Source organism: Anopheles maculipalpis, chromosome 2RL (genome assembly GCF_943734695.1).
Source record: "Anopheles maculipalpis chromosome 2RL, idAnoMacuDA_375_x, whole genome shotgun sequence".
Classification (NCBI taxonomy): domain Eukaryota; kingdom Metazoa; phylum Arthropoda; class Insecta; order Diptera; family Culicidae; genus Anopheles; species Anopheles maculipalpis.
The window spans coordinates 28,534,118-28,558,710 of NC_064871.1; the positions used below are offsets into that span (position 1 = coordinate 28,534,118).

Consider the following 24,593-nt stretch of genomic DNA (forward strand, 5'->3'; position numbering starts at 1 on the left):
AATACACTGGGTAAACATTTACCTTTGCCTCAAAGGTACCAGACAAGAAGAGCTGCGGAAGTAGATGGACGTAATTCGCCGTAAAATTGAAGCTTAAAGTACTATAACAGTATGCTTCACATGATTAGCACAAGGTACGATTGAAGTGAATCGTACGATCTCTAAGATGCTGTAATCTGGTAGTTTGCAGTGCGATCTTTTCCAATATGTTGGTTGAATATCTTTAGTTCCAGGAAAACCGGAAGCTAAAGATCAACGTGTAATGGTAGCCATCTATGAGCTGTTTTAAATAAGTGAAACATCTGCTAAAGAACGAAACGAACGAACAGAAAACAGCACGAAATAAAATTGACCGACACCGACACCGGCCTTCACACGGCAGGACCAGGGTTCCCCCGTAGAGAGGACTGTTATTCAACTACGTGGTATCAGCAACTCCAAGCCAAGAAGAAAGCTTCCAAAATGGCCACTATACCTAAAAGGCCAACAGTTAGTGATCCTTTCGCAAAACTCTACGGTAGAACAAGTCTTTATATAATAATAATAGACAAATATTACAAGTCATTCACAATAATTATGCAGTGGTCATTGCGTTGGTTTTTATGATTGCAAAAAGAGAAATAATTTACGGTTGCTAATATTACTGTGATAAAATGATTGAACAGCGTCGAAAGCCACGAACGGTTACGGTTGATCAAGATGCAGCGGCCCCATCTGCGGGGACGCCTGTCGAAAGAGTGGTACGGTTGCGCCGCATCGGCATTACCACTCAGGAACGGACACCATCGGTCACCATCGGTGGTCTCGATGCAGCTATAGCGACGCTATCCACTCAGAACGTGACCAACATGTCCACGTCAACGGTTCCCGTTTCGAACACTATTCGATCGGAAACTCCCGTGCTTAACCCGTGAGGCTCCCTGATCGGTGAAGCTCCTCTGTCATTCATTCCATAGCTTGGGGTTTCCTCCTTTTGGGACACCAATCTTTTCATCGTTGTTCCGCTGCAAATATCAGACCTGTTTGTTGATTAGTATCCTGATACGACTACAATACTACAACGATGAAAGGATTTCATGCCAAACTAGCTACAAGAATTAGACAACAACTTCCTTGATTGGTGTCCCCAAAAAAGGAAATTCCAATTTCTGGAATGTAGTTCCTCAAATAGATTTATACCAAAACTCACACTAAACTCACCAAAACTTAGGATGGCTGGCTTGATCACTGCACATTTCCCCATTACCAAAAAGGCGAAAAACTTATCAACCACTGTCTGGCGCTGGCTCGCTCACAAGGTGTATCGGAATCGTTCACAATCGATTTAACACACACGCCGGACGGAAGAGCGTGCCCTAATTATTCGCACAAACCTAACGGCTCAGCCGGGTTGGGTGTGTGTGGTGGCGATGCGTTTTCCACACATCAACTACCAACCCCCCCCCCCCTCATCCAACCCGTTCCAATTTGATTCCGTTTCTTCTCGCTTTGGTGAGACCATTTCTAATCGTTCGTCTACCGGCTTCCTCTTCGGCAGCAACGGGCGGGCAACGATGCGCAAATTTAAACTTCTCCAGCAGGGGTAGTAGCAGTACACTACTTCAAATAACGGAACGCAGTCAAGTGGACGAACCTTACCGTACACACACAGACACATGCTTTGAGATGCAAACCTTTCCCTCTGGTCTATTGTAAAACTGTCTGTGCAGCTTACTTTCTGTCGATACGGTGACAACGTTTTAAAAGAAAACAATTAGTTTACAAACTTAAGACATTCCTTTTGCCACGTGCTATGGTGATCAGAAACTTGCATGGTTGTGGCTCTTGTTTCGCATCGAATGAAGGCGGGGTAACCATTGCCGAACGGGTAAAATTAGCATAACTTAACCTAGACTCTGTTTCTCTCTCTCTCTCTCTCTCTCTCTCTCTATCTATCTCACTCGCTATAAAAAGATCTCTTCGGCAAACAGCGACAGTAAACAGATCACCAACAAAACAGCATCAAGTACAAACGCACACCCCCAGGTTGGAGTTACTTCTCCCGATGAACATCACCCAAGCCTGCTCGCCCGCCCACAAGTACGATTGCTGCGATTCTTACCTCCCATATTTCCACCAACACCCCCTAAAAGTCATCCGGCAGTGCTCGTGTGAGTAAATTAATTAATTGTAACTAGCCTGCAAGGTTCGAAAAAAAACCGTATCATCCGGAATGGTGCGTACGAGGAGAAGGAGTCGATGTGTGATGCATTCTATTACGGAACGGCAAATAAACATTTTATCCAGCCGAAGGTTATTTCAATTGCGGCGAGCACCATTGAACGAAGAAACGGCGTTTTAAATCGATTGAAATTTTGGTGAGTTCGTAAATGCCCATTTGATGCCTCGTTGCGAATTCAACAACAAATATCAAAACAAAAAAATCGGCTCACGGATAAATCTGATGGGTTAAGAAATATTTATAAACGTTCCAATGGTTGCTTGATTCGCCGTTCAGCATAGACATGCAAATAATCTCGACGTGGACATAAACAAGAACATTTCTCCACATCGGAAGAATTAGGGAAAATCGTCGCTAGCCGAACTTTGGTCCACGATTAAACACTTCTCTTAGTGTGTTCAGGAAAAAAATAGATTAACTCGCCTAACTTCGCAAAGCTGTAGTGTCGCCCGGCGAGCCTGTGATCCCTCTGCATTCTCTCTGGATGTTGGTCCCGCACTCCGGTTGTGCTTGCTCACTCCGTCGCAAACCAATCTGATGACGCTCACCATGCCAAAGCGTTGTCAACAGATACGCGGATTCAATGGTAGGAATTGGTCCTGTCTATCCCTATCCGCCTATTCGCCTGATCCAAGTCGATCTGACGACACACAAGGAACTGCGGAAGGACAGTTCGGAAATTCGCCTTCGCGTGATCGTTCCACCCAATGGTGGATGCTTACATCCGGTTTATTCCAGTGAGCAACAAAGCTTTTGAATAGAACATACACGCCTGACCCATTCCTGCATCCTCAACAAATTCACGTCTCAATCCGCCTCATCCTCACCGATTGACACCGATTACACGATTATCTTATCACCCGACAAACTGCATCAGAACTGCCTTATTAGATTTTTACTCATGAACAATTTATATGGATAAATTTAAGCAACACAATAAGCCACATCCGCAATAGTTTTGTATTATTTTAAACCACATCTTGAATACAGTAGAGAGAGAATGTAGTCTCAAAGGCTCTTCTTCTTTTCTTTTCTTGGTTTAACGACCTACTAGATCACGCCGTCCATCAAATGGCTTACTAGGCACTACTGCCTTTTGTAATGTTATTACTACTTCATCAGATTCCATTGTAGTGGATTGGCTGATTTCCTACATTTTGTACGCAGTCACATAAATACGGTTGAACTATTATTAAATCAATAATTAGTCGCTCCACTCCTTCAAGTGAAGATAACAATTTTATCACAATGAGAGGCGAATGTAGGTTTAGAAATTTAAAGCCTTTATAAAGACAAATGAAAAATATAACGTTTATCACTATGTCAATTGGCTGAAATGCAAAAAAACAAAAGGGCGAGTTTTTAGAGACGGGTGTGATCTTATCTCCCCATGTCTCACTATTATCGCTACCATAACAATGAATCATTTTTTTCCTCTTTTTTCCCCTGTACTTGGGGATGATCTGTGCAGTTGACTTACAAACCACTTGAAGCGTTCTAAATCATACACTAACTTCAAACATGATAGAGAAATGCTTATTGGAATCGAGTGTTTGTTAAAAGTTTTATTTACAAAAGATCTAATATGACCAGTGTCGACACATTTACAAACTCCTCTTTTTGGCCACACATTACCTCCCTCTCTTTATGCTTTCCACGCAAGTGGCCAAGCATTGTTTTTGGGCCAGCACACATTACATTATGCAAATCAATCTGAATCACAACGATTGACGGACTGCTGACTATTGCAATATGTGAGGGGGGACATTCTTTTTGTTTTACCCCACAAACGGAAGGGGGACACGAGAGATACTGTGAGTAAACGTGTGAATGTGTGTGCCTAGCCGGTTATATTTGGTCAGTCCAGCACGGATAGCGCGAACTAAAAAAGCAAACATGATGCTGACGGGTTCTGGTATGCACCGCGGCCCTAGACCCGTACATGGAAAGTTTATATTTACATAGTACCACCTCACGCGCGGTATTTCCGTCGTGGAAGTATCATTGTTGGGAAGTGTCGCGGTCACATAGACAGACACACCCGCACCGTGTGCGCTCCGCATGTGTTAAACCGTGTGCATCGTTTGTCACCTCGAAACCATTCCATCAGCGCGCAATCATACGTACGCTCTGTTTTGTACAGCAATGTTTGTTGGTATTGTTTCGTCTAACATGTTTTTTTTTCAAATGTCTTCCATTTTTACTTTAAGGTCATCTGCAACCATCAAGGGGCGGCGGAATGTATAAAATGGAAAGGCATTGAATTGCGTTCGGGTGTACACGGTAGCTCTTTCTGCTCGGCGAGAAGCAAGTAACATTGTAAAAATTTATACCATTTGTGGCACTAATTCTCGTCTGCCACAAGAAGCAGTAACCAGACTGATGTCATCGATGTTTGCAATCACAAGTGGTCGATGCACGAAAAGGGAAAGTTTACTTTTACACTTTCCGCGCTATTAAGCGCACTAGAATGACACATTCTTCGGTGGGCGAAGAATTCCAATGTTTCCATTCTATTGCGCACCTTATCTTCCTACGCTTTATCGTCCTCGGCTTATCAGCCAATCTCCATGGTTGCTTTTTAGTACTCGTGTAACATTTACCAGCAACCCTTTGGCTTCCCGGGTATGCTCTACAAGTATATAAGTCACATTTTGTCACTGGAAAATTTGCAATATTTTCTACTTACATTATCATAAATAAACACAGAACCGCCTTTATCAGCTCATCTCGGATCGGTGCACGCTATTCCTGCCTTGCGCGTTCTCCGGGCGAAGCTCGCCAACCTTTGCCAACGCACACTCACACACAGTATGCAAAACGGAATGCTGCCCCGTGCTTCTGAACACGTTAGCATAAACTTTATGCGACGGATGCTTGCTGGTGTGTATATTGTCGCAATTGATGGATTATGAACTTTTGCTTTTGCAACTAAGGTTGCACCTGTTTCTTCGCCGATATTGCTACAAACATATCAACCACGTACCAACAAAATACTTCATTGCACCTTCACATGAGATACCTACGACGCACTTCTATGCACTATTGTTATGCTGCTTTTTTCTTATTTTCTTTTGCTTACGAACGCCCGCTTACGATTTCACAAATGCTATCAAATTTGTGGGTGGTACTGCGGACCAGGGTCACATTTTATCACACTGTCGACTCGGGTGCTTTGGTGCACTAACCGACCACCACACAACGGTTTGCTTGCAGGCGTTCCACGTATATCGATGGATTATAAATTTTATTACTTTCCAGTAGCGCAATCACACATTCCTGACCCAATGCAGCGTAATAGTAGTTGTAGTAAGCGTAGAGGGAATCTGCACCTGAATCGATTCCCCCGAGTTTTTGAACTGCAAACTGCACTGGCACGATTCACTATACACGCACCGTTATCGTTGTCAGTCCGTCTCACTGTATTTACAAATAATTTTATCGATTTTTTCAACGCAAATGCTACTGCTGCTGCCCTGTGGGTGGAATGGCAACAAAAACACTTCCCTAAATTGCCTGCTCTTCTTCGTGTTTCTGTGCTTTTGCCCTTTTTCCTTGCGTACGACCAACTGACAGTTTGGCTATGGTGGTGTGCGGTCATACTACCGGGTTGAAGCGTTTCACACTTCACAACCGCTTTTTGGATATGCTGCGCCGTTTGGATGAGGGTTGATACGTTTGTGACGCAAAATGGGGACAATTGTGAAAATTATAGCCTTTATTGCGAGCTTTAGCACTACAGAAGGAAACTATACAGCAACACTGAGTCTATAGCAAGTGCTCGTCTAGGAGCGTGCTGTGAATGATATCATCGAAGTACACTTTGAGCAGGCTATTGTTGAACCAAATTTTCATCACAGTACGACCATTTGATTTCAATCTTTCGTAGGGATCGGACCGTAACTCTTTGGAACCACTTTTGGTCGAACTTTATTTTTAACGGAATCAACCCGCAAAACTAGTGGGGGAGAAGAACCATGTCGTTTGGAGCGCTGAGACAAATTATACGGCCATCGTCCTTAAAATCGTTACAGTATCAAGCATCTCGGTATGTACAGCATAAAGTTACGGAACAATGTTCGAATCCCGCTTCCCGTGGTCTCGTGTTGGGAGTGTACGCAGACGAAAATGATCGGCTGGACATTGGCGTACTAACGCCTACGGCGGCCAAATTCAATGAGGTAAGGTTTGGTGCTGTTTAAGGCAAGAAAAATTAGAATAATTTATTTTGAGGTAACATCTACCCATATTAACATTTCAGTCGTACACCAGTGGACGACTTTTGGAGCTTCTCCGGTTGGCCGGCCCCATGCCCAAGCGGGGTGAGGTTCGAATTTTGTACAATCTCGAGCCTACCTATTCTGCCGTAGCAGTTTGCGGGCTTGGTAGCGAGTGTCTTGGTTACGATGATGTAGAGAAGATGGATATATCGAAGGAAGCGATCCGCATAGCAGCTGCTCGTGGTTGTCAGGAGTTACAGCAGCTGGAAACCAGCCGTATCTATGTGGAAGATTTTGGACATGCTGAGTCGGCTGCCGAAGGTGCGCATATGGGACTGTGGGTAAATCAGGAGCTGCGAAGCCCGGACCAAAGAAAGTTTGTACCACAGCTGCAGCTGTATTACGAGCCCGAATTACCGTGCGATTCTAATGGATGGCGCATAGGATTGGCGAAGGCCGAGGCACAAAATCTTGCCCGTCAGCTACAGGAAACACCTTCGAATTTAATGACCCCGACTACATTTGCACAAAACGTTGTTCAAATACTGTGCAACTCGGGCGTCAATGTGGAGGTGAAGGTACGTGGATGGGCGGAGAATGAGGAAATGACTTCCTTTTTGACAGTGGCGAAAGGTTCGTGTGAGCCTCCGATTTTTCTCGAACTAAGCTACTACGGTACGGACACGAAGGAACGGCCGATTATATTGATCGGCCAGGGCAACACATTCGACAGTGGTGGCCTCTGCCTGAAGCGGTTAGAAGCGCTAACGGACATGCGGGGTGATATGACCGGTGCAGCATGTGTCGTAGCAGCCAGTCGGGCAATTGCGGCTCTGAAGCTGCCCGTAAACATACGCGCGTTGATTCCACTTTGCGAAAACATGATTGGATGCAACGCAATGAAACCGGGCGATGTGATTACGGTTAAGAATGGGAAGAGCATCGAGATTGTGAAGACGAGCAATGAAGCACCGTTAGCTTTGGTGGATGCCCTGCTATATGCTGAACATTTTGGTCCAAAGTACATCGTGGACGTATCGACCATCTCGAAGGCGACAATTGAATCGTTTGGAAAGGTGTGTGCCGCTGTATTTACGAACTCGGAAGATCTCTGGCAGCGAATGCAGAACGCCAGCATTCACACCGGGGATCGTGTGTGGCGTCTGCCGCTGTGGGATTTCTACACACAGCAGATCTGTTCGGCAGATCACGTGGACGTGCAGAACATTGGGCAGGGAGAGGGAGCAAATAGTTGCAAGGCGGCTGCATTTTTACGTGAGTTCCTGCCGTGCGGCAAATGGATGCACATTGATGCGCTAAACGTGATGAAAACGAAAGGGACCGATTTCCCGTACATTCGGCGAGGTATGGCCGGACGACCGACGCGTACGTTGATCGAATTTATCGCCCAGAGTGTTGTTCAATGTTCGGACTGTGGTAGTAGTAGCAGTTCTTCCAAGTCCGAGAAGCAACAAATGTAATCAGATTTTTATGGTATAAAAATACGTTAAGTTGCAAATAAATTCAAACTAATATGTTTCAAACAATATATTTCGGTATTCATTGACTTTTGCAGGGAGCACGTGTTATGCGAAAATAAAACGGTTTTATTTTATTTTACAAATTTTGAAATGTGCCGAATTTGAAACTGCAGTAAAGCCGTTGCATTTTCAATTGACAGATTGCTGCAGTGCAGGGAAGGAATCAAAACAATCGCGGTTCGTGATCAAAGTCCTCCTGCTGTCGCTGCTTTGGGTTGATTTGCATTTTTACAACAAAACAATCTCATTTATTAAGCATAAAGTACAACCTGTATCTACCTCCTTAACCTCTATCTACACTCCATTACGATGTTCGCTTTTCGCATCGCTTCCAGACTGGGTAAGTGGAAAAAAATCCTTCCGGATGCTGTACGTTCATGTCTCCCCCACAATCAAAACATCATCTGGACCTTGACCTTTGAACGTGTTGGGTTAATGTTTTATATATCCCTCCTTTTACAGGACACAGTGCTAGTGGCAGTTCCTTTAGGACCCGTACGATAGCTAGCTTATCTGCTCTGCCGGATACGCATCAGATGCTGCAAAAAACGTGCCGCGATTTTGCTGACAATGAGTTGGTCCCGAATGCGGCCCGGTTCGATCGGGAACACTTGTACCCGGCGGAACAAATACGCAAAATGGGTGAGCTAGGACTGATGGCAGTATCGGTGAAGGAAGATTACGGTGGCACCGGACTTGATTATCTTGCGTACGCCATCGCAATGGAAGAAATATCACGCGGATGCGCTTCGGCCGGTGTTATCATGTCGGTCAACAATTCACTATACCTGGGACCGCTGACCCACTTTGGTAACGAGCAGCAAAAACAGAAATACGTCACTGAGTATACCGATGGATCGCGGGTCGGGTGTTTTGCGTTGTCCGAGCCGGGCAATGGATCTGATGCAGGTGCTGCATCAACCACTGCAACGCTGAAGGGTGACCACTGGGTACTGAATGGTACCAAGTGCTGGATTACGAACGGATACGAGGCTGGCGCGGCCGTTGTGTTTGCCACCACCGATAAAACACTCAAACACAAGGGCATTTCGGCGTTCATCGTGCCGAAAGATACACCCGGTTTTTCGTTGGGCAAGAAAGAGGACAAACTGGGCATTCGTGGTTCATCGACCTGCTCGCTAATCTTTGAAGACTGTGCCATCCCGAAGGAAAATTTGCTCGGTGAACCGGGATTTGGGTTCAAGATCGCAATGCAAACACTGGACGCGGGCCGGATAGGAATCGCTAGTCAGGCGCTGGGTATTGCGCAAGCATCACTCGAATGTGCCGTCGATTATGCCAACAAGCGCATCGCTTTTGGCAAACCGATCTCGAAACTGCAGGCCATCCAGACTAAGATAGCCGATATGGCAACCAGGCTCGAAGCAGCACGTTTGCTTACATGGCGCGCAGCGTGGTTGAAGGACAACAAGAAACCGTTTACGAAGGAGGCGGCACAGGCCAAGCTGGCAGCATCGGAGACTGCCACATACTGTGCCCATCAAGCGATACAAGTGCTCGGTGGCATGGGATACGTGTCGGATATGCCGGCCGAACGGCACTATCGGGATGCGAGAATTACGGAAATATATGAAGGCACGTCCGAGATTCAGCGGCTCGTCATTGCCGGTGCCGTCATCAAGGAGCTAACGGCGTAGTAGAATTAAAGCGTGTGTGTGTGTGTGTGTGCTGGGGGATGCAATCAGTACTAATTTTTTGTCATATTTTCGGAAATTTTTGTCTTTGTAGTTATTTTGTAAAGGTAAAAGTTATGTAAAATAAAAAGAAAGAACGTATCTTTCGTTGTCAAGCAGTTACCCTTAAACGATGTCAAACGTTACTATGATTTAGTACCCCAGTACTGTGGCGGAGTACATAAGCCATGTTTTATTTAGGGCACCTCAGAGCTTTCTCATTCGCATAGCAACGCGTAGTTAAGTTTTCTGCTTCTTCTTGGCTTAAAGACCTAGTAAGTCACGTCGACTATTCAATGGCTTACTAGGCTTGTTGATACTACGTAGTTGAATATTTAAGTCCAGACGAATGGGAGATTTGAACCCTGGGGTCCAGTCGTATGAATAACCGACGCCGAAATCACCTCTACAAATGTTTGTCCTTCAAACAATTTGGAAAATATGTTCGACTGAAAATTAAAAGCAAAGACAGATGCTTGGATTAAAAACTGAAGTGTTAACTGATTTTATTCACCGCATACAACGCACACACACATACACACAAAGACGCGTAAAATGATCGTTCCTTTTCCAAAAAGCAACAGTTCTCTTCAACATTCTTGATATGTTTCGCACACTGTTTTCACATTTACTTTGGATAATATGACTTCTAAAAGGTTTAGCGATAATCATGCCTGGTGTTATCTATCTATCTGCACCTTTTATGCTAAAGCACGACGCATACAGCCTAATACACAAACTATACTTAATGTACTAATTCCACTACATTAATTTCTGTACAAGCATTTTCTTGTTCCTGTACCAATTGCATCTTCGCACGTCACTGGCGATTTTTTTGTTTTGCCTGCCTGTGCTTACTAGATTGTTTCTACCTGATATCCTGGTAGTGTTCTGTTACTAGCATGCTTTACACAATTTAAGGACACGCTCACAAGGACGTGTTAAAAAACAGAGAGGGAGGATAGTGTTTTTTAACATTGGATATCACATTGGTTTTACGCCCAATAGCGTGTTTTTTTTGTTTGTTTTGTTTTAGTTTAGGTTAGTGCAATGCACTCTAGTGCAGTCGGTTTTTTGTGTAGATTGATATAGATTTTAGTTTTAAAACGTCCTTCTTTCTCTCTTACAATAACCGACCGGAACGTTATTTACTCATTAAAAAATACGCACACATATAAAACAACGTTCTCAGCTAATGACTCGAGTTAACTGACTGGCTAGATGAACAAGAGGAAGCTAAACATGACGATAAGAGAGCTATTTCTTTTGGTTATCATTTGCAATCCTCTAACCCTCTTAGCACTGAGATCCGTTTCTTAATTAGATGCTGACATGATTATAGGCAGTGTTTATCAATCCACCCTGTAAAGAAAAAAAAACCGATAAGTTATTGCTCCTTGCCGAACTCTTTTGACGTCCATTCCCACGTACCCTTATGTTTTAGTGCGAATGCACGATCCTAACACGATCAGTCGGAATCATCATCTTCGGTTTTAAATTTTAATTTTTTCTTTGTCAGAAAGGACGAATATCCCCCGGCGGCAGACAATGAATTATCACAGGCGGATAAAGAAGCGGCAGCTAGACCATTCATGGCCAACGCGCTTGTTCGCATAGTTTTAAATAAGGAACTGTTTGGAGTGCTTGTGATCGATTGCTGGCTGTCCCTACAGAGCGACGATGTAATTGGCTGGACATCTCGGCTACAATCACCAGACAATTCGTCCTCGTCTCTAATCCTTCTTGACGTTGTTGCTTGCTGATCGTGGTGTGAGGGTGATCCAAGGGGACGAAAATCGCTATCACTATCATTGAGGCGAGCCGACGACGTCGACGACGATGGCAGTGTCGGTTTTGCACCACCAGGTGACCAGCTGGAGGAGGAAATCGTTTGCGGATTTCGGTGGGAATCTTTTAATATTGCCAGATCGTCTGCATCGTCCTCGAACCTGTATTGGAAGGTACACGGTTAGAATTTGTTTTATATTGATTTGTTCTTGACAATTTCACTCTAACTGGAACATACCATAGAATACGAAATGGGGAACAGAATACGCGACTCGTGTGTCTCGAACCAGTATGCCCGGAATGCGAATACGGGTGATACTGTTGCAAGCTATGATGAGGCAGATGTTCATGGTTCAGGGGCGTAGAGTTGACGATCCGTACGGTCGGTGTACGCGTGGGAGGCATGGAACTGTTCAGTGTGGGCGTAATTTGCACACTTTCATTCTCATGCGAATCCGCTGTACGATCACAGTCCGCCGTATCGTCGCCGGTGTTAGCCGTACAAGCGCTACTATCAAGCCCCGTTCTATTTAATTGATCAATGTCCTCATCGTCATCATCCGCTGCCAACAAGCTGGCGCTCTGATCCATTAATCGAGATGTACGGAACGAGGTGCCGGTAGACCTTCGTGAACATTTGTTCGCGAACAGTTGCGTGGATCCATCATTACCTTTTGATACCTGTTTCGCGACCACTCCTCCTCCTTGCGGGGCCGATTCTTTACGGTGCTGCAGGCGAAAGCATGCCACCAGCCACATTACCGCAAGCAGGAAAAATCCACTAAGGCTGGAAAGCTTCCGGTAGAGGTAAGATTTCGATCGTTCAAACACTCTCCTTCGCCTTCGCTTTTCGTACAGTTTCTGCACGATCGGATGCTTTAACAGCATATCAACCGTCGGACGTTCTCCCGGTACCGGTTTTATCATGCTATGGATGATGTCTTTCAGCGGGGACGAAATATTGCACGCCAGATTTTCGGGCAGTGGTTGTCCGCTGCGCAGCCGCTGCCACAGCCGTCCGTTGGCCGGTAACTCCAAGTTACTGGCCAGCTCGAGTGTAGCTATTCCGAGGCTAAATATATCGGCCGCCTTGGTGTACGTGCCCTCCATCAGTTCCGGTGCCATGTAGCGCGAATCACCCTCGGTTGCGTACCGAGGATTGCTTTTGCTCAAATCGAACACGATCCCAAAATCGGCCAGCTTGCACGTTCCATCGTCCGTAACAAGAATATTATCTAGCTTTATGTCCAGATGGATCAGGTTGCGATCGTGCAAGCTTTTCAGAGCAAGCAATAGATCCAGCATGATCGACCAAATACGCTCGTCCGGTAGCTTTTGCTGTTGCCGAGCATACACTTCCAGATTTTCCCGGCACAGCTCCATCTGCATGTATAAACGATCGTCCTGCTCCCATGCCTGGTACAGCTTGACACAGTTCTCGTGGTCGGAGAACTGCTCGTACCGGCGTACCTCCTCCAGACACAACTCGCGACACTGCGTGCTGCGGAAGTAGGTTTTCGATTTCTTTACCGCATACAGCCGACCATCCGTTCGGCTGCGCACCTTAAACACCTCCCCGAACGAACCTTCGCCCACCTTGTGCAGCTGCTCGAAGCACTGCTCATAGTACGTTTCCGGTTTGTGACGGTTGTAAAGCGTACTCAGTTCCGTTCGATTATTTTCCGTGAACGAGATTGCATTGGCCATCGATGCGTTGATGCTGCGATTCAGTGGATGCATTAGCTTCGGTGGCCTCCGCCTATGAAACGCGTCGTTCAGACCGTGCGGCTGCAAACAAGCGAAAAGAATACCGGTAAGTGGTGTAAATTGCGCAATTATACCATGTTGCTATGATTTACATACCTTTTTGAAGGTGAACGAAAATTCGTCCTCATCGAACAGTTCCGGCAAGGGCAGGGGAGACTTCATTTTGCGGGTGGCCGCACTAGCACAGATTTCTTTGCTAAGGTTCTTCACCACATCGACGCGAATGCTTCGTCTCTATCACTCCTTTCTTTGTCACTCTCTGTCTCTCTCTCTCTCTCTTTTATTGCAATTCCCTGCCGCGATGGGAAAAACTTATCCACAACTGCACTACTCGGTAAATATTATTAATTTATTGTACTTATTACATATGATAAAAACTGTTTCTGGACGCTTTCTTGGGCGCACCGCTACTTGTGTGTGTGGTTGGTTGTGAGGTTAGGTTGTGATCGCGCCCGGCGGAACGATGCTTTTCAATTCAATTTGTGTTTATTTGTTTATCTCAAACCATCACTTCAACAGTTTAACGTGATACGTTGATGCATCTATTCGATGCAAAAATGTATACACTCCGGTGGGACGATGTGAAACAGTTGTACGACGAGAAACAGCAAAGATATTTATGATCGCTGTTATTTGCTTTGTTTTTCTGCTGCTTATTTCCGTGCAGATAATTCGTTTTTTCAAATTTGACATTTGCATGAAAGACCTTTTAGAATTAAACGCCTTTTCGGATGCTACAGGGTTCTTCGCTACAGGGATTTTGATGAGGGTACATTCATGAAAGAAGTATTATTAATTTTCGTTTTTCACCAATTTTTTAGAGTAAAATATGACGATTATATTACACTTTTTATGTAATGGAATATGTCATTTAGTTAATTTTAATATTCACGAACATAACTAGATCCAAAATAGCTACTTGAATTGTGTTATCACACAACTTCCAAAATTATTAGTTCGTCTTTGCACACATAAAAATTGTTGGTAGCTTAAATCCTTTTTTATTCCAGCAACTGAAAGAAAGAAAGCTATCAAACAAAAAAAAGTTATGGAACATTTTTCTTCTCTTAGTGCAAAATGTGAAAAAAGAATCGAATCATCTCGAACTAGCTGGCGAAATGGGATCTCGACCTTAACATTTTGTCACACACTGTCATAAAAAAATAGTTGGCGAAACTGAGCAGCCAGCTGCTAGAAGAGGCCTTTCGAGACGTCGAAAAAAGCAACTGACAAACAAAGTTAACGACGGTTTCCTTCGCACAGCAACGCGCTTCGCCTGAAGTAGTGGCAATTTAATGGATTATTCGTATTTAAAGTATATTTTACTACTTGTATTATACATATACGCTGCTATCGAATGGTACCGTAGTTTTCTATGAATCAGTGATAAAGCATTGTAAGTGGAAACAAAACAAATAAAGGGACACGGTAAAAGCGCGCCATTTTGCAGGAGAAGCCGGGATTCTGCAAGCTGAAATAAAGCAATTAATTACCCTACTATTTGTTCACTCCACACACACACACATGATCCCAGGAGTACCATGTCATCCGGAACGGCTTTCAAAGAGCAGCTGCTTAAGGTACGCCGTGAGGTGCAACTGTCCAGCGATTCCAAATCACTGTTGCGCACGATTAAAGAAACGCAGCGCTGTTTGGATGGATTAGCGAACCAACCGAACTACACACTATGTGTGGCCCATCTAGTAAAGGAACTATTGGACTGGGTCGCACTGAAGGAAGACCACGAACTCGACCCCGTACCGGCGGGCAAAGCTTGTCTCGAACTGTTGGAAGAATATCTAAAAGTTTGCCATCAGGCAGAAAGTACAACACGATGCTTTCTGGTGGTACGGCTGTACAATGCATTCGTAGCGCTGAACAGGAAAGACACCACCCGCCGGACAAAATTATACATCGCACGCCTAATGCATCAGTTTCCTATTGCAGAAGATCACATCGATCTGTACGTACGGGTAAAGCGTGTTGTGCTAAAAACGGCACACGAGGCAAAAGAAATGACTGATCTTATGGAGGAAGGGACCGATTTGGTGATAGAAATGCAACGAAAACTCCTTGTGTATGAAGCAAACGCTCCACTGACGGACAATGGAATCCGGGAGCCTGCGTTGGCCCTTTTTCGTGAAGTGTTTGATAATGGGATGGCTATACTGTGCCGATTGTATCCGGTGAGTCGCTCCAAAGCCGAACAAATGTACCGAACCATCATGGACACGATGCTAACGGTCGTTAAACCGAACGAACCGGAATTGATCAGCTTGCTGGGTGATAGTGTCGGCTTTGTCGAGACCATTCTCGGCTATGCCGGAGGAGAAAGCGTGAATTATTGTCAGTTTGCTGGCTTTCTCGCACTGTTCGAGGGTATCCGAACGGAACCGTATGTTAGCTGCGCTCGATTGATAAGCATGCTTGTGGAGCTCGTAACACAACCCACACCAACGGATGTACAGATTGACAACATCGCCAAACGTGTACGAGCGGTTCATTCGACATTTCCTTCCCATCAACTGGTAGTGAAGGTAGCGATATTTCTCACCTGCCAAGCCATTCCTTATCTGTACCGGTTACCACAGGAACTGTCGCTATCCATTTCACACGCAGCAATCGGACTGTGCGAAGCACTCATGCACTTTGTACGCCAATGTCCGTCGGATACGGTGCCAGAATTGTGCCGGTTGTGTTCAAGCTCTCGGCGTCATTTGGCCGATAAGTTGCTCAGCTTACTGATGCATTTAAGCATCGTTCAGGCACGAAATGCTGCGGAGCAACGGAACGAACGGAACGAGCTGTCCTACTCTATTGGCCGAGGATGTGAGCTGATTAAGCGCAAACTAGCCCTGCTAGAGGAACTAGGCTGTGAGCGAAAGCAATCACTGATCGACACAACGATGCGTTACAGCATTTCCTGGCTAAAGTATGCATTAACACTGCTTCGAGACGACGATAGCCAAGCTGCAGCAGAGGATATGGAAGAAATCGTACGCACGCTCAAGATGCTCGTATCCGTACAAAATCGTTACCGGTTCGAGTTCCTTACGGATCTTCATCTCGTACGACTACTTGAGAACGCTTACGCTGATCGACCTACGGGAATTGCTGGAATTTCCATCTCCTGTTGGCCAAACGTCAGTATTCGGCTGCTAAAACTATTGATCACACTCCGTGAACCTACAACGGCCTCAACCGAAGAACACACGACAACGATCAGCTCGATCGTACGCTCGATCATGTGCTACCAAATAAATGCATCGGAAACGGATCCGATACGATCGCTTACCCTGCCGCAACTGTACGATCATCCGTCCTACGATCGGCACGGTTTCACGTTCGACTGTTACCCGTCACGGGTGGAAAAGTTTACCATACTCGCCGAGGAAATGGCTCTGGTGACGAAGTACAAAACTTCTAACACGCTACCAGTATGGGAGTATATGCGCGAGCTTACCAAGGTGGGAGAAATAGGTGAAAATTGTCTCGCGTTCGGGATGGCACTGCACGGATTTAGTGAAAGCGATGTGGGGAAGCTTCCCGAGTCGATGATCGACACGCTGTCGAGTGCTTTAAGCTTGTATCAACCGAAAACGACGCTGGAACGTGTCAAACTTACTGCGTCGCGGGCTATCGTGAGCTACCACACGTTTAGCTTAGAAAGTCGAAATTTACTAAACCGTTTGCGGGAGATACCGTTGAAGGTGGAACAGATGCGTAATGGGCAGCTCGATAAGATAATGCTCGAGAATCGGATCGATCGTGAGACACAACTTCAGCAACGGATGGAAGCGATCCGAAAAAACTACCGCGCACTGTTGGTTACGTTGGCAGAGGATTGCTTCCGGTCGTTGTGGGTATTGCCGTCGATTGCGCAGATATCGAGCATACTGGACAATATCGCACGTCTGTACCATCTGAACTATCATCCTGATCTGGCAGTGGAGTTGCAGCTGCTCAACTTGCTGCTTGTCACCCAACGGCAAGATGTACGTCCGCTGGATCAATGTGCTTCGCTGGGTTTTCTGTTGGAACAGCATCAGCTGACAAACGTGCAGTTGAAGAAGCTGCACGTGCAAATCTCCACGAAACATACAGGCGATGTACTGGGATCTTTGGAACGTTTGGCAAGCCGTGCGAAAGCCTTGCTACACTCACCAGGAACCGATCTGAACGATGTGCCAGAAAATCGGAAGTTCCAACTGCTTAATCTTTATCTGGGACTCGCCGTGTACCGCGCTTCTTTGGGTGAGCTTGAGCAGGCTCTTCGCTTGATACAACGCGCCCTGGACCAGCTGGACCGTTCCAACAATGTCGGTACAGTAGGGGAGTTGTTCCGGGGCCGTGCGGCACAAATAATCTTTCGGCTTGCGACTGAGTACGATCTGCCCTGGCCGGACGCTGTGCCACCGCTAGCATTCATGAAGCGAATGCTGATCAGTTTTAATGCCCTGCAAAAACTGTCCACCGAGCACACGTTTACACTGTCGCTTGCAACGGTCGACATGACGGTGGCGGTGTTACAGTATCTGATCGTACGGTACGATACGGGTCCGCTGATTGAACCGCACGTGGAACAGCTGCTCAAGTTTGTGCTGCGTCGTGGGGCTGGATTGCGGGTGATGCAGCTGCTGCTGCTGTACGGTCAGATGTGTGCCGATATGCAAAAGTTGGATCGATGCGAGGTAAGAGTTGAGGTTGAGGCGCGTAGGAGAATTTATACAAATTTGTTTTTTTTTTTCAAAAACTAACCTTCCTTTTTAGATCGTGGTCTCGTATCTGGATCAGTTGTTGATGTTTTGTCCGATCCAATCGCAAGACGAGAAGGAAAACGGAATGTTGGTAGAAGGTCTGTCGCTGATGGGAAGTTACAAAAGCATTCACCATAAAATCAATAGCAATTTGCCGGTAACGAGTCACGCAATCGTCGACGATCTTGTTGATGTCGAAAGGGAAGCGGCACCAAAGCACAGAATACTTCCGGTACGTAAGAGATACACGGGGATACAGGGGATTCAAAGAGTTAAAACTAGTGATGGTAAAATCCCTTTTTTAACGGAACGGAAATAATTTATAATCAGAAAGGAACGGAACGATCCGGGTAGGTTCTTTGAGGCATACTTTAACAAAAAATAAACATCATCTCAGTGTCTGCCTGTGCAGGAGTGTGATCAGTGTAATGTTCTCCTCCTATAAACATACGGATGCTTGCGTTTAACGTAATTGTTCCCATAAGACGGTAGATGTACAAGTACAGCAATTAAAATATCTATGTTTGATCCCTTACTTTACAGCCGAACATCGTACTGGGTGAAACAACGGTGAAGGAAACAATCATTCACCCCTATCTAATGTTTTGTCACCCACCGGGCTGTGATTGTCGTTACTGCAACTATCCACAGTATAAAATGATGGCATACCAAACGGCTGCACTTCATGTGCGATTATCTCTCCTGCAGCACTCCAAAACGAGGAAACACATCGAACGATCCTACCAATCGCTTATCGAACACTGGGAGAAAATGGTTCCAAAATTGACTTCCTGGAACGTGCCAGTATACCTGTCGGACTTAAGTGTAGCTGTAATACGAACACACTTAAATTATGGTCAATTTCTGACCCGTCAAAATCGGTTCGATCGTGCTCGTCAGGTGTACGAACGGGCCACGGAGGTTACTGAAGTGATCACCATCGATCCAGCACTGTCTGCCGACATACGATATAATATCAAAGCGTTAGACTTTTTGGTGTGTCAACGATCAGCAACACCGCTGCCAAAGCGTAGCCGATCAATGATTGAAGTACGTTACGCAGAACTTCTTGCAAGAAAAGGTAAAACGAACGGTGATAACGCATCGGATGGGATGGGCCAACTAACTACCAATCTGAGCAATTTGACGATGAAAACTCCAAAGCCAGCTAGTCGAACATGTGCGCCACCGAAAACGGTCGATCGGGTAAATGAGTTGCTGCGTCAGGCGGCAACACGACGCCATCAGCTTAAAACTAACATACCAGCGGACCCGTTGTTAGGAATCTCGGAAGAAAGCAGCATCTCCGATCGTATTTGCTCCTCGCAATCGGCTCGCAAACCGAAAACGGTCAACATTTTCGTCGATTCTCCTCCCAGTCGTAATAGGAAAGTTGTTGCGGTTCCTGCAACGGTTGCTAAAATGCAGAAACCAGCCACCAAAGTATCGACCAGCGCTACTTCGGCTATGAAGAAATCGAAATCAAAAGAACCGGTCCAGGTAAGCCAGGTCCAGGAGAGCGTGGAGGGTAAAGATCGTGGAATGGAAAATCGCCGAGCTGGAAAGCGTACACTGACGAATGAACCAATGACGCCGAACCTTAATGCGAATTCGTACCGAGATGTTTTGGTGAAGGAAACTCCCGTCTGCACTCCTCCGCCAACAGCTCGACCGGATGCGTTGTGTAATATAACCGCCCGGAAGGTTCGTCGCCTGGTGGTGGGAGAATTCCCGAGCCTGAGCGATTCTAGCGATACGGATGCTTCTACAAAAACGCCACACGCCCAGAAACGAATTGACAGTCCGACACCGCTGAATGGATCGTTCAGGGATGCGCTTGTGCTTGGTGGGACTGTTAAGAAAAAAGACGATAGTAGTGTGGTGATTGTGTTGGATGATTCAAACGACTCTAGCCATAAATCGGAGGAAGCAATTGAGGCCAGCTTTGTGCTAAGTCATGCAGTTTCGGCAGATAAATTGGATGGGCTATCGCTTAAATCTTACTCCGATCGGAAGCGTTTGCTCGACAGCGCTGGACGACCGTTGCCAGGGTCGGCTGTACGGCCAGTGGCCACCAAGCGCAGGACGCCACTGTTGGCCGCCAAAACGAAGCTTCGATTTGATGAATCCACTCCGGAACAGGTTGACGATAACGGTGCGAAACACTTGCAAGCGAACAGCAACGGGAAGGCCTTGAAGAAGTTGGCAGAAGGAAAACAGATACGTTCGCATATGAAAAAAGCAATTGAACCAGTGGTAGAAGCAGTACCATCAAACACAGGTATGGAAAAAAGTGACCAAAGCAAGGTGGAATCGCGTGTAAGCTGCATTGCAACCCGGACGCGATTGCGCAGGAAAAGAATCTGATGGGTATTAGGATGAAATTTTGAATTAGAATTATTGCGTGAAATCCTTGAATTAGTGGATAACCGGCCGGTTGGTTGGCTGTATATTCTATGAATAGGTATTACAATTGCAGAACTGAACTAACTTTTAGGACCGTAATACAAATAAATTGTTGAATTGAATATGACATGAAAATCCATTCTGAAACCACCTTGTGTGATGAGTGTCGACAAGAAAGACCATGATGAGAAAACAAGATGAATTACAATACAAATTACAAAATACCTTCTTACCAGAGTATCAGCTGGCGACGACGATCTCGCCGGTGGTTGAATAAATAAGCAATAAAATATGAAGGCGAATCCGGATAAGCAGGGAAATCGTGCCTATTACGGATTCAACAAACTCCTGCCTGAAGACCAGAAGACTCCAACAGCACACGAAACGCACGATATACGTTCGATATTCTTCTACGGGTTCGAGTCGTGCTAAGGACTATCTTTGGCGGACTAAAACTTGTCGGAGATCGGATGCAGCCGGGGATGGAGGACTCCCAGTCCTAGACTGAGTTTCCTGGAACCCTTAGCAGGCCAAGAAGGAGCAGGTTAATCTGCCAAGATACCAACATATTCCATGTGTAAGATCATTCCCGGAAGAGGCCTCCTTAAGCAGCGTATCACCACTGGCGTTGATAATATTTGAAGACTCATCATGGCAAAATAGTTAATAAGAAGGAAGAGAAAATCATGAGCTTTATTTAGCTAAAAGTGAGTGAAAAAATAGTTTTACACTTATTCGATCCTAAGCCTAAAATCTGCCAAAACACCCGGCCAGTGGTCCCAGAGGGGCAGCAATATCAAGGCACTTGTAAGTAATAATACCCATCCATTTTCATAAGATTGAAAATCGCTTTTCCAATTTGTTCACGAAGCACAACTCACGCCAGTATCGGGCCTTGCTGGTTGAGCAGTTCCGGCGGCGGATTGTCGATAATGAACTTGAGATTCTGTTCCGGCCACTCGTACGTGAGTGGAATTTTCAAACTGTCTACACTGCGCGTGCTCAACTCGCCGAAACTGTCCACCATGCGCGGTACCAACCGGTTCGGGATAAGTATCTGAACCCAGCTGCCCAGCACGGCGTACGGCGTTTGACGATTCACGATCGATCCCGTGACCGATTCAGCGACAAACGTGACCGCCATGTGCTGTGCCTTGAACGTAAAGTGTCGTCCGTGCCGGATGCGATCACGTACTGCCAGCATGAGAAATTTGGCCGCATACGGTGCCAGCGTCAGCTCGATCCCGGTCAGCGGGAACACGCGTGACGGTATGTTTGGATTGTCGAACGGGTTAACCATATCAGACGAGGTCGAGCCGGTCGATCGTTCCAAGGCGTCTTCGTTCGTTTCTTGCTTTACGGCGATATTGCAGGAGGAGATCGAACGGGATAGGTCCTCGTCCGGATCGAGCACCTCTTGTTTGATGCCAGCAGCGAGTGCACCTTTCGCCAGCTCCTTGAAGGTAAAGTCGGCATTAACACCGGCTAGATCGGATCCTTCCTTTTCCAGATCGAGCTCAAGCTGCCGGAGCGTTTCCGGGAACTGTTCGAAAACACTGCTCGAACGGGTCATGTCTGTGATCAGCCACGGTCCACCGGTGGCAGGATCTTTGGTCAGCAGATTCAGCATACCCTTCCCGTTCCAGCGCGAAGCCTGCTCCAGCTCCTCGCTCGTGACACCTACGATCTGCAGAAAGTCCACCCAACCGAACGGTGTTTCCGTACGGGGCAGCTGTGGATCCTCCGCTATGAGCATATGCTGAATGGCCGTACTAGTGTCCTTGCTACCGTCAAGCGAGCGACGCCAGGGGATGTTATCTCCGGTGCACAGCCGATTGCCCGACTGAAATACGTACTTGGCCAACGATTGCAGCAAGTTGGCGGGCCACGTCGGTGGACGTTCGTTGGCGGGTGCATCGGGTGATTTGATCAATCGAAACGTTAGCTCGAAACCCATCCCGGAACGTGGCTCGAGACCGCCGGATGTGTCCGCCAGATGCACACGACCGTCACCGTGCAGATCCGACAGTCCAAAGCTAACGTAGTGCCAGTGCGGTGGAATGTTTTGCTCCGGATCGCCCGCATTGTGATACATGCTAATGTAATCCAGCGGATCTAAACCACCGAGCCTGGAAGGCAGAAGTAAGCGAGGGTAAAATGTCTGTGAAGTGGCAGGAAACGGCAAGCGCCATCAGTTTTACCAGTATTTCAGCACAGTCGTCACCTGCAACGGATTCGTTTGATCGGGGTAGATCTTCAAACATTGTTCGATGAGCTTCTGCAATCCGCGGGGTAAGATGCGTTTTTTCAGTGCAGAATCTTTTTCAGGAGCGTTTGCTGCCGCCATTGCAGCGATGTTTTTTTTTTTTCTTTTTGTTAGGAATAAACAGGCAAAATAAAACTAAGCAGAAAGATCACCCGAATCTGTACAGCGGTGAACCAAAAACACAAATCTAAACATAAACAAACGTTGGGAAAAAATTGATGAAACGTCAAATGACAGAACGACCCGGCGAACATTTTCCGTACATTGTAAAAGGGGCTCAAATAAAGATCAAATAAGCGTTTAATATGTGAACATTTCTGTACATTGTAATGGGAAACTTAGAGTTACATTGTAATGGGAAGGATTTTTACTTTCTTAGCTTTGATTAACTGAATTTGAAAGATATCGTAGAACTTTTGCTGTATTGCATAGAATTTAAACATTATAGACAACATACATCTGTTCATAAATGGGCAGAGAATGAAAATAGGATCAATAGGACTAGTAGGACGCCGGACGTCAAACGGCAGGCTCGGTGTTCAAATCCCATCTGAATCGTTCCCCCGTAGTGAGGGCTGACTATCCAACTACGTGGTATAAGCAAGTCTAGAAAGCCATTAGATGGCCGGCGTGACCTTAGAAGATCGTTGAACCATGAAGAAGAAGATATTTTTTAAAGTCTTGTATAGTTCAACTCAGCGTTAGTTGGAGTATATTGATTTTTTAAATGCGAAGACGTATTTTCTTCCTCTCTTCAATTTGAAGGGTGCCGTAAAATATCCGTAAAAACTAGTGTATTTTTTAAAAAATAAATTACGCTTCATTTTATAAAAAGGAAACTTATTTATTCCTTTTATCGGAATGGATTGTGTAAGCAATATTCCACGCCACCATCTCCATTCGATACCTCAATCCTACACACCCGAATCACAGAACTAAAGTAAACCTTCTCCCCACCCCCATTGGTCACATCGAACGACCAGCAAAGCCGCCTCTGAATCGGCTGAAAAACGAACAGAACCAGACAGAGAAACAAAGAGGAAACAAGAACAGCGCCCAGATATCAAAGATGAAAGGCATTCCGGAGCCGAGTCGGGAAATCTATTAACGATTCGACCGAAGTGCGCGACCACCTGCTTCCCTGTCTGCTTAGTCCGCTTTTCCTTGCTTCACAGGTCGCGACGGGACGAACCGCAGCCCATCATCATCATCCGTTTCAAAATGGCTATTTAACTTCCGAAACCAGAACCCCTCGATTTGCGCTTCTTAAGAGGGATTTTTTTTTTATTACAACCTTTGTGCTCCTTTGAGCGCGCCTCCCTTGCCAGTGGGATTTATCGTTATGAGATTTTTCCCTCGCCAAGGATGGTGGCGAAAGTGAAATTCCACAAGACGAAGCAGATCCGATACGGGGAAACAGGCCTCCAAACGGGAAGCAGACCACACAGGCAGTGAACCCCGGTCCATCAGTCCCTAGGTCCATCAGCGCGAGTGAGTTTAGCAGGCACCGGGAAATACTTTCACTAGTTTGATTATCTTTTATCTCTCTCTCTCTCTCTCTCTCTCTCTCTCTCTCTCTCTCTCTTTAATAATTTCCGTCTATCGTGTTATCACTCTTTTTGATATGGTAAAAGTCTGCAAAGCCCTACAATTAGTTGAAAAAGTTTTGAAGGTAATTTTCGTTCAGAAAATAAACTATTATACACATAGAAAAATAATTTATTTTTAACGACAATATCTAAGTAAGCAAAATGTCAAACAGCACTAAGCATTCAACAGCGCCATCTGACGGGTGTATTTCTTGCAAAACTAGCGCCGACTGGAAATCGTATTTCTTGCAAAATCTGCTGTGTAAATATAAATCTAAAATGAATTTGCAAATTCCAGCAGCATCCGTTGCAAAAAGGCAGTGCTTATTTAGCGTTTAGTGGAT

At 45.7% G+C, this 24,593-nt stretch overlaps 7 protein-coding genes across 7 annotated transcripts in view; 3 read left to right on the forward strand and 4 right to left on the reverse strand.

The window, feature by feature from the left end:
* LOC126559176 (60S ribosomal protein L17) overlaps positions 1-22,411 on the reverse strand; it is a 112,577-nt gene extending 90,166 nt beyond the window's left edge. The window contains exon 1 of the mRNA XM_050215295.1: positions 22,408-22,411. The gene's annotated coding sequence lies outside the window, so the exon portion shown is untranslated. The remainder of the gene's footprint in view (positions 1-22,407) is intronic.
* Positions 1-24,593, reverse strand: part of LOC126558239 (TBC1 domain family member whacked) — a 263,712-nt gene that overhangs the window by 3,276 nt on the left and 235,843 nt on the right. The gene's annotated exons all lie outside the window — the stretch shown is intronic.
* LOC126557649 (cytosol aminopeptidase-like) lies at positions 6,199-7,924 on the forward strand. The gene is made up of 2 exons (XM_050213500.1): positions 6,199-6,402; positions 6,483-7,924. Exons 1-2 carry the CDS (start codon positions 6,199-6,201, stop codon positions 7,920-7,922), a joined length of 1,644 nt encoding a protein of 547 aa, XP_050069457.1. The 3' UTR covers positions 7,923-7,924.
* Positions 8,462-20,875, forward strand: LOC126558347 (short-chain specific acyl-CoA dehydrogenase, mitochondrial). Its single transcript, XM_050214348.1, has 2 exons — positions 8,462-9,662; positions 20,860-20,875. Exon 1 carries the CDS (start codon positions 8,519-8,521, stop codon positions 9,638-9,640), a length of 1,122 nt encoding a protein of 373 aa, XP_050070305.1. The 5' UTR covers positions 8,462-8,518; the 3' UTR covers positions 9,641-9,662; positions 20,860-20,875.
* On the reverse strand, positions 11,145-13,430 carry LOC126557279 (membrane-associated tyrosine- and threonine-specific cdc2-inhibitory kinase). The gene is made up of 3 exons (XM_050212992.1): positions 13,328-13,430; positions 11,703-13,252; positions 11,145-11,625 (listed from the first exon to the last, which is right to left on the reverse strand). The coding sequence occupies exons 1-3, from the start codon at positions 13,391-13,393 to the stop codon at positions 11,145-11,147; spliced, it is 2,097 nt and encodes a 698-aa protein (XP_050068949.1). The 5' UTR covers positions 13,394-13,430.
* LOC126556656 (uncharacterized) lies at positions 14,759-20,355 on the forward strand. The gene is made up of 3 exons (XM_050212056.1): positions 14,759-17,922; positions 18,002-18,220; positions 18,532-20,355. Exons 1-3 carry the CDS (start codon positions 14,773-14,775, stop codon positions 20,353-20,355), a joined length of 5,193 nt encoding a protein of 1,730 aa, XP_050068013.1. The 5' UTR covers positions 14,759-14,772.
* Positions 21,270-22,741, reverse strand: LOC126557938 (suppressor of fused homolog). Its single transcript, XM_050213865.1, has 2 exons — positions 22,596-22,741; positions 21,270-22,523 (listed from the first exon to the last, which is right to left on the reverse strand). The coding sequence occupies exons 1-2, from the start codon at positions 22,739-22,741 to the stop codon at positions 21,272-21,274; spliced, it is 1,398 nt and encodes a 465-aa protein (XP_050069822.1). The 3' UTR covers positions 21,270-21,271.

Bases quoted from the DNA above. Each gene is read 5' to 3' on its own strand.
- LOC126557649 (XM_050213500.1), top strand. From the start codon at position 6,199: ATGTCGTTTGGAGCGCTGAGACAAATTATACGGCCATCGTCCTTAAAA. The intron at 6,403-6,482 runs GTAAGGTTTGGT...TTAACATTTCAG, and splicing joins CGGCGGCCAAATTCAATGAG to TCGTACACCAGTGGACGACT.
- LOC126558347 (XM_050214348.1), top strand. From the start codon at position 8,519: ATGCTGCAAAAAACGTGCCGCGATTTTGCTGACAATGAGTTGGTCCCG.
- LOC126557279 (XM_050212992.1), bottom strand. From the start codon at position 13,393: ATGAAGTCTCCCCTGCCCTTGCCGGAACTGTTCGATGAGGACGAATTT. The intron at 13,253-13,327 runs GTATGTAAATCA...GCTTGTTTGCAG, and splicing joins TTTCGTTCACCTTCAAAAAG to CCGCACGGTCTGAACGACGC. The intron at 11,626-11,702 runs GTATGTTCCAGT...CTTCCAATACAG, and splicing joins TCCCCATTTCGTATTCTATG to GTTCGAGGACGATGCAGACG.
- LOC126556656 (XM_050212056.1), top strand. From the start codon at position 14,773: ATGTCATCCGGAACGGCTTTCAAAGAGCAGCTGCTTAAGGTACGCCGT. The intron at 17,923-18,001 runs GTAAGAGTTGAG...CTTCCTTTTTAG, and splicing joins AAAAGTTGGATCGATGCGAG to ATCGTGGTCTCGTATCTGGA. The intron at 18,221-18,531 runs GTACGTAAGAGA...CTTACTTTACAG, and splicing joins CAAAGCACAGAATACTTCCG to CCGAACATCGTACTGGGTGA.
- LOC126557938 (XM_050213865.1), bottom strand. From the start codon at position 22,741: ATGGCGGCAGCAAACGCTCCTGAAAAAGATTCTGCACTGAAAAAACGC. The intron at 22,524-22,595 runs GTAAAACTGATG...TCTGCCTTCCAG, and splicing joins ACGACTGTGCTGAAATACTG to GCTCGGTGGTTTAGATCCGC.